Source organism: Tamandua tetradactyla, chromosome 11 (assembly GCF_023851605.1).
Source record: "Tamandua tetradactyla isolate mTamTet1 chromosome 11, mTamTet1.pri, whole genome shotgun sequence".
Lineage (NCBI taxonomy): Eukaryota > Metazoa > Chordata > Mammalia > Pilosa > Myrmecophagidae > Tamandua > Tamandua tetradactyla.
Window position 1 is genome coordinate 55,699,979 of NC_135337.1, and position 8,576 is coordinate 55,708,554.

Here is an 8,576-nt window from a genome sequence, read left to right on the forward strand (position 1 = left end):
TAGTTTCTAAGGATCCACCAAACAGTCTTCCACAGTGGCTGCACCATTATACATTCCCACCAGCAGTGCATAAGTGTCCCAGTTTCTCCTCATCCTCTCCAACATTTATAGTTTCCTCTTTGTTTAACAGCCGCTGCTCTTATAGGTGTGAGGTGGATAGGTGTTAGGTGGTATCAGCAGGTGGTATCAGCTTTTTTTTTAAAGTGCCTGACAGTAAACCTTTTAGACTTTGTGAGTCTCTGTCACACTACTGACCTCTTCTATTGGAGAATGTAAGCAGTAATAGACAATAGTTAACAAATGGGTGTTGCTGTGTTCTCATAAAACTACTTATAAGAACATTGTATGTTTGAATTTCATGCAATTTTCACATCATAGTTAAAAACAATTTTTTTTTCAACCATTAAAAAATTTAAGATCCATTCTTAGCTCAGGGACTTTACAGAAACAGGCTAGACAGCAGGCCATAGTCTGCCGTTCCCTGAACTATAACAGCATCTGCAAAGGGTAGGCACAAATGAATGAGAGATTTTTTTGTTCTTTAGAAGTAACTAAAAATTCTGTAATTCTTCTGTTGATCTCTGTGTTTGAATCTAATTAAGTATTTTTTTTTACATGAAAATAGTACTTTCTGCAATAAAATACTAGGCTTGTAATAGCCAACTAGACTTAATTTGCTGGGTTTTTTTCTAGCAGACAACTTAGCTTTAATAGAATAATTTAAAAATTTTAAGGGAACTTCTGAGTTTTTTTGTAGATGAAATCTTTGAGATCCAGAGAGGAAACATGTCTTTGTAGGAATCAGAACCCAGATTTTATGATTCATACTTTCTATTAACTCATATCAGGAGTAAAAGCAGAATGACTAATGTCGTTGCCCATTTTTAATGTCAGAGTTCACTCATAATTTCAGTCAGAATTCGATTTTATTTAGAGGAGTGTTAGGCTGTGGTAATATGGTATTACTCCAATTCTGATGAGACTGTTTGTATACCACATATTTAAGTGATGGAATTTTAGTGGTGTTAAACAAAAAAGGATTAATATATTTCATTGGGGCTAATTTAATTAAATAACAGCTCAAAGAATCAGAATATTTTAAGTATTACTATGAGTATACCATAATCTGAAATGATGACAAAATGCAGAAAGTATAAAAAAGTCACCCCTCTCCTTCCCGAAAGAAGAAAAGGCTGGTGGAATTCGGTGATATGCTCTTAAGATTGGGAAGAAATGGAGTCTTGCGTTTTTCCTGTACTACTTGATGCCTAAGTGTCTTTCCATCTTCATCAGCAACCAAACCCTTCCTCAAAACACACTCACTGTTATACATGTACTAGGATTTATCTGGTCTTTGAGCAATGCTTTTTTATTTTAATTTTTTTTTTTAACATTTTAAAGCATGTGTATATCTCTAATGACATTTTATATACTATAAGTAGATTTACATTCGATTTACAGTGTTTTCATTGGTTGCTCTTCCTGTAGATATACCTGTATTTCCCACGATCACAGCCACTGTGACTTTTCAGGAGTTTCGCTATGATGAATTTGATGGCTCCATCTTCACTATACCTGATGATTACAAGGAAGACCCGAGCCGCTTTCCTGATCTTTAACTAACCTGGAAAATGATGCCATTTTACCAAGGAAAACAAGAGAATATAAAGACTCGGAAGTGGATTCAAATAGAAGGGATAAAAAACACTTTCAGCATAGAAAAGGGAATTATACATTGAATTGATATATCAGTCGTATGATTTAATGAAGTGGGCATCTAATAAGACTTTCAGCAAGTTTTCTGATGTGCCATTTTCAGTCTTTTTAAAAATACACATAATATAAGTATAACAGTGTGACACCTTAATGACTCTAAGACCTTTTCATGTTTCATGTAAAACAGCTATGAGTGCTGTGATTTGTTTTTAAAAATTTTTACACTTCTTGTCGAAATATATATGCATATAAATATATCTATATCTATATCTATATATAAAACACTCCTGGACCATTAACATAAATTAAATGTCTTAAGAGATATGAAGCCCTTTTAAACTTGTCATCTTATATTCAAGGTGGCATTTATAAATATTCCTTCAAGCTTTGTTTTCATAAAATGTAAACTATGTAACATTATGTATAGCTCAGTAATTTGAATGTTTGTTCAATATAATGAATTAGAAAGAATGCAATTTTCTGTAGATGAATGAACCAAATGGTAACCATTAAACAACTGCATTTATACGTTGCAATACATTTCAGAAGGAGCGTTCACTCTGCAGGGGATAAGGTACCTCCTTTAGTACCTTAGTGCAATTCATTGTGGTGCTATTTGTTTTTACCTGAATTCTTTCTTTAATGGAAAATGTTTGTTACTAATCTTCTTTCATAGAACCTCTATTTATTTTTTTCTAAACTTGAGTTTAAAAGTCCTTGTTATACTCATGATAAGGTATGGTTAGCATGCTTAAAACTATTTATCTTCCAAATAGCAGCACTTTAAAAAAATTCTGAAATTTTAAATTTGCTTCCTAATAAGTAAGTGCACATCACCCTGATTATTTTGTTTGTGTACAGTGGAATATGAATGCATTGGTGTCAGTTTTCTAAAAACCCATGTATTTTGGACATCCCTACATATTTAAAACTTTCAAAATAAGGTAAAAACATTTTATATGCTAACAATATATTTGTTACAAGTTAAATTTCAGAAAGGTACAAGATTGACCATTCCTGTTTGCTTTTTTTAAGTCAGAGGAAAATATTTATTGATTTTAATTGTCTCCAAAGTGATAAAATCATGCATTACTCATTTTTGCACTTAATTTTTTTCATATTTATTCCAAGGTGGTTTTAAGGTCCAAGAATGAAAATAAATTAGGGAGAATAATGTATAACAATTATAAAGTATCATGTTGTATTAAAGAGCTTAGTTAAAATACTGTTTTAAAAATGTATCCTCATGAATGTATCAGGTTTTTTAGAGTGACCATTAGTTTAAACTTTTCCCAGAATATAATGAAATGAGTATAGAAACCTTTATTGAAGAGCTGATTTATTTAAAAATCCAAAGCATCAGTCATAAGAAAATTTTTATAATAAACATCTTTAAAGCCGCATCTTTCATGCTGATACTACACTGCCTATGTTGACATTTTATCAAATACATTTATAGTGAAGGAGAATAGTCATAGTTAAAAAATCAAAGATGTAATTATTACTTCATGTGTATTGTATTTTGAGGAAGAATTGTAAACCCAGACTGGCTTTATTGGATGAAAGTTGATCATTGTTATTTTGGGAATGATATTATCAGACTGAATTATCCTGGCAGTGATTATATGAGTTTGAAACAATTTCAGGATATACTACAGGCTTTTTATTTTTTTTTAATGAGGGCTGACACCTAAAAGGGAAAAGCCTGGTTAATTGCAGCTTGGAATTTATCAATTTCCTAAAATCTGTGAGTATTTTGCTGGGATACACTGGATGTAGGAACACTACTGATAACTTTTGCACTTGGATTTCTCTTAGCATTTACCTTTTTTTTTTTCTTAAACAATAGTAGAAACAGATTATCCATTCTAAAATGTCTTTTTTCTCATCACAAACGACAAGCAACTGTCAGTATCTCTTATAATGGTGAATATAGGGGTTAATGCAAATAAACTTCACAATATTAGATTTTTTTTTAAAAATGTGCTTTTTAATCCAATTAATGAATGAATGAAACTGGAGCCTGAATTTTGAATGAACAAATCAACAGACCATGTACTTTGGAACCCTTAACATGAAAATCAAGATTTTACAATGTAGGTATACAAAACTCTCCATGTATTCCATTTATGATTGAAGAATCTGTTTAAACTGGTGGGACCAAAAGATAGTTACCTTAAATGGCCATTTAGAAATGCTCAATGGTCCTGCCACCAGTGTGGTAGTAAAAGAAGTATGGTTTCCGTCTTTAAGAAATTATTCTTGAATTAGAGACAGTTGTCTCTGGCTGTAGACATTCATAGACTGAGAATTCCCAAACTTCATAAAAGTAAGGCATAAAGCAAATGCCCTCCCTATTTACATAAGATGGATGGAAACTGACCTTTCAAAGAAGCCACACTGATTGTTAACCAAAGCTGAAAAACTTTAGTTTCCCTGTCCTGCTCAGAACTGGTTCTTCACCTCTAATCTGTAAAAAATAGGTTTTCAAAATGCAATTCATGGACAATTTATTATTCACGGCTTGGGAAGGTGGTGAATAATGATTGTTTAGAGGTTCCTTTCATGAGAGGGAACTACTACTTCCATAGTGGACAAAGATCTTCTTTTGATGCAAGGAAAGGGTTGTAGTAAACAGTAAATATTGAATTGAGGGGTGGTTTATGTTACTTATTTGCATATAAATAAGGTGGGTGGTAGAGAAGAAGGGTTGCAGTAATATGTTATTTAGTTGGCATAATTTAGTATAGGTAAATTTGAAATCCTGCTTATGCAGTGTGAATTATTCACCTCAGGTTAGTACTTGTCCCAATATAAGTTTCTGCTTTAACTCTAGCAAAAGTTATCTTAACCATGTTTTCTAAAATTAACAAAATGCAGCATCACCAAAGTTTTTATAATGGAAACTGTGGAAACTTCCAAAGACAAAATAGAAAATGAAACTGCCTTAGAGAGAATTGGACTTGAGGTTTTAATCACTTGTAAAAAACCGCAAAACTAAACTTGATAAAAGTCTGATTTTTTGTATACTCTGTAGCAAAAATTACTTTTGCAAAGTACAGAAATCTGAGGCAGTAGTATCTTTAGTTGCCATCTAAAAATCTCCTAACGTCAAATACTACTTGCCACATTACTTGGTTCTCTTTTTGCGAGGATAGAAACTAATGATCAATTGGCAGAAATTGCTCAAGCTATGAGGTTTTTAGCCTGTAGCAGTTACATGTAAGTCACAATGCAGAAATGTAATCTACAGAGTGGTGCTTTGTATGAAGGGTGGGGATAATAACACTGCAGCACAATTTGTGGTACAAGAAATTATAGGGTAACACTGTACCTTAAAATGGATTGCCCATCCGTCCATACAGAGTTATGCAAGTACAGGCTACAAGATAATAAAAGACTGAGGTAGTGAACTCGGGAAGCTGCAAGCCAAGCTGCTATATCATCCCACCCAGAGGAGTCAACAGATAAGCCACAAAATGTCAAGCTTTAGTTAGGCTTGAGAATTCCACAATTATACAGGTACTGGTAAATAAGTGGTGAGGTGTGTGTTTGTGTGTGTGTGTGTGTGTGTTTACAATTGAGGTCCTACTTTAAGCTATTAAAGTCATTTTCATCTGAAAAAAATGCCATCAAAACCCAGACAGACAAATACCTTTCTTGAAAACCCTTAAAAGGGTTTGCAATATTGCTTCAGTATTTTTTGGTGCTGTGGCAAAAGTGAAATTATGATTCTCTGTACCAGAGGGCTATTATGGCTTAAAACGTGCTACTATTCTAAATAGTATGGACGAATGGGCAATCCATTTTAAGGTACAGTGTAACCCTATAATTTCTTGTACCACAAACTGTGCTGCAATGTTATTATCCCCACCCTTCGTACAAAGCACCACTCTGTAGATTACATTTCTGCATTGTGACTTACATGTAACTGCTACAGGCTAAAAACCTTCAGCTTGTGGGTGGGATGATATAGCAGCTGGGCCTGCAGCTTGCCTTGGAGCTTCCTTCAGCTCTGGGCCAGATGAGTGTATTTAACTCCTGGACAGAGTCGTGGCATCTGTAGTACAGTCAAGCTAAGGTCAGAAGCAACAAGACCTGACCTGAGTTTCAGTCTCTTTGTGGGCCCCAGCTCCTGCTTGGAGTTTCAGCTTTTTCTTGTTTTACCCACCAATAATCTCTCTTCCTTTCTGACTGCCTGTGGATAACAAGCTCCTGCATCAGTTGCAAAGATAATAAATCTTAGAGCTCTCAAAATTAAGGTCAAATTCCTGTAATGAATCAGTTGTCTCTGATTGAACCCTAATACTATTAATTTTGCTGAAAATGTAAGAAGAATGTTAATCCACATGCGTATCTTCCCAAACTTGATATTAAGTTAAACATACATTTTAACTTCTTCACAGAATGAATGAAAATGCGAAGTTTTGCATTTAGTATATTGTCTAAAGTAAGTTTCTGCAGGCTCATCCAATTTAGATTTAGATTAGGCAAATTACACTTAAAAATTACACTTTAGAGTAATATTAAACAGCTTTTGCAATATTCCATTCTTTGTGAACTTAGACCTCATGCATTTATCACATTTTAGCTTATCTTTAAAAAACAAAAATGCATTGGGGGTAGAATGCTCGCCTTCCATGCAGACCCAGGTTTGATTCCCGAACAATGCACGGATGAAAAACAAAAACAAAATAAAGGCATGATACCAATTTCAGTGATGTACCATGGGGAAATTAACATATGTGTAAGAAACAGTTCTGAAAAGGACCTGAATGTGTCACTTCCTCTATTATTTTTGTAAGGGCAATATTGGATCACTTTAAAACTTAGTTATCACATCTTTTCTCTGTGAATTGCCACACATTGCTAGTAAAACATGCTAATACAGTTAGTAGTATTCCCACTGGTGGAGAAATTTCATGGTTCATATCTAAATTATTTTGCTAAAGGCTGCATGAATTCTGTGTACACCTTAACATAGTAAAGTAAATGGGAAAAAAATAAGTGAGTAAAACAGAAATCTACACTTCCAAGTTTAATTTAGAAGCTATTCTTGTTAATAAGCCTTAGTAATAGATGCATTTGGGATGTTCTCAACCTACCAGCACTAATTCCATAACATTTAAAGTAAACCCAATTACATGTAATTGATTAGGGGGAGTTTTTAATAGCATAGGGATGAAATACATTGGCCAGATTAGAGACAGACTGAGGAACATAAAAATCTCAATTCCACTTTCAAATGTTTACTAATTTTCTAAGAGCATGGACCCTAGAAGTGTCATAGTGGTGTCCAACTAAGATTGTAGTATTGCTCTTAGAAAAGCTGGCTTTGTTGAATAATACTCTGCAGGTTATTTGATGCCCACACAGTTGCCATTCCAACAGAAGCCGTCCCCTCTCCTCACTCCATGCTTTACTTTCCATGTGTATCTTAAATATGCAAAGAATTACCAATAGGAAACTTATTATCCAAAACCCATCTTCACCAATATGTAAAGGGTACACGGTTTTCACAAATACATATGCAATTTTTTCTCTCTTCTTTTGCTTTGCTATTCCCAACTTAATTTTTAGTTTAAAAAGCTCCACAAATAGCTGCTACCATCTACTGGCCCAAGGAGCTACATTATTTCTGCCAACTATCAACTACCTTGCAAAGTAGGTTATCACTCCCATTTTACAGATATGTAAAGGTCTCCCCAGCTCTAAATAAAGCCCAAACTTAATGACTGGACACTTAAACTTTCAATTTAAAAAGCCTTCTTATATGCTAAACTTAACTCACTCTGAAGAATTTAAGCAAATAAATAGGACAAGTATTTTTCTAACAAAACCACTTTTATTTTAAAATCATTTTACTAAATACAGAAGAAAACTGTGGAGGGAGGCAGTTAGCTTGGTTTCAGCTGGTTATCTGTGTTAAAAGGCTTGTGTCTCAGTGCAACCCTACCTTTGTGCAGAAAGCGTTCATTGAAAATAAGATAACCCACGGCATGGATTACCTTCACTGCAGCATCTTAAATCAGTGGCACTATTTTAACACTAAGTTTCTCAATCCCTTCTGAAAAATTAGTATATTAGTAGACATAGATTGTAAGTGCAGGAATGGACTTTGAGTGATGTGAGGTTTAACCATGTGAAACTGCAAATATTTCATTCATTTATTACTTACAAGAATGGCAATGTCACATGGTTATACTTGTATTTACTAAAGTTTTAAGCTTAAACAAATGTCATTTTGTTTTTTAAAATGTACCAATTAAGACCTTACTAGAATTGCTTACACTATATAGACAAAATTCCTTTTGACAAAATTTTTTAAAAACTGCTTACTAAAAACCATAAAAACAATGCTTTTCTATATGGCATTTTCATTTTTAAATGACAGTTAAAAAATTTATACTTGGTTAAATGATGCAAGTTCCATTTTCTTTGAATCCCAGCCACCTAAAACACTACTCATTTCATAAATGAATATACTATTTAGTATTGTACAGTAGATACATACTATTGACAGCTTCAGTACTATACCAGAAAAGGCAAATATTTATATTTCATTGGTAATGAAATGTACTAGATACAGTGAGGGTCATTTGTTTATCCTAAAGCTCATTGTTTTTTCCCAACGCTATTCCTATACCCACAAATGAGAAATAAAATTATTTAACTTAGAGAAAACTGTTTTAGATAGAAACCAATTTTGATGGGAACTAAGTATGGCAACGATGGATTTCATCCTATTACCATATTTAAGTGTGGATAAAAGGGGAAATAATTTGTGAAATGAATGAGGTAAATGTCATACATTCATTAGTGTAAATAAATACAAGTACAGTTTTACAGGAACATGAACA

At 33.4% G+C, this 8,576-nt stretch overlaps 1 protein-coding gene across 2 annotated transcripts in view; it reads left to right on the plus strand.

The window, feature by feature from the left end:
* Nucleotides 1-3,682, plus strand: part of ANKRD13C (ankyrin repeat domain 13C) — a 135,087-nt gene extending 131,405 nt beyond the window's left edge. For both annotated transcript variants that reach the window (XM_077120631.1, XM_077120632.1), the window contains one exon: nucleotides 1,489-3,682. In XM_077120631.1, the coding sequence (XP_076976746.1) occupies nucleotides 1,489-1,619 (131 nt within the window). In that variant the 3' untranslated portion in view covers nucleotides 1,620-3,682. The remainder of the gene's footprint in view (nucleotides 1-1,488) is intronic.
* Nucleotides 3,683-8,576: the final 4,894 nt, after the last annotated feature.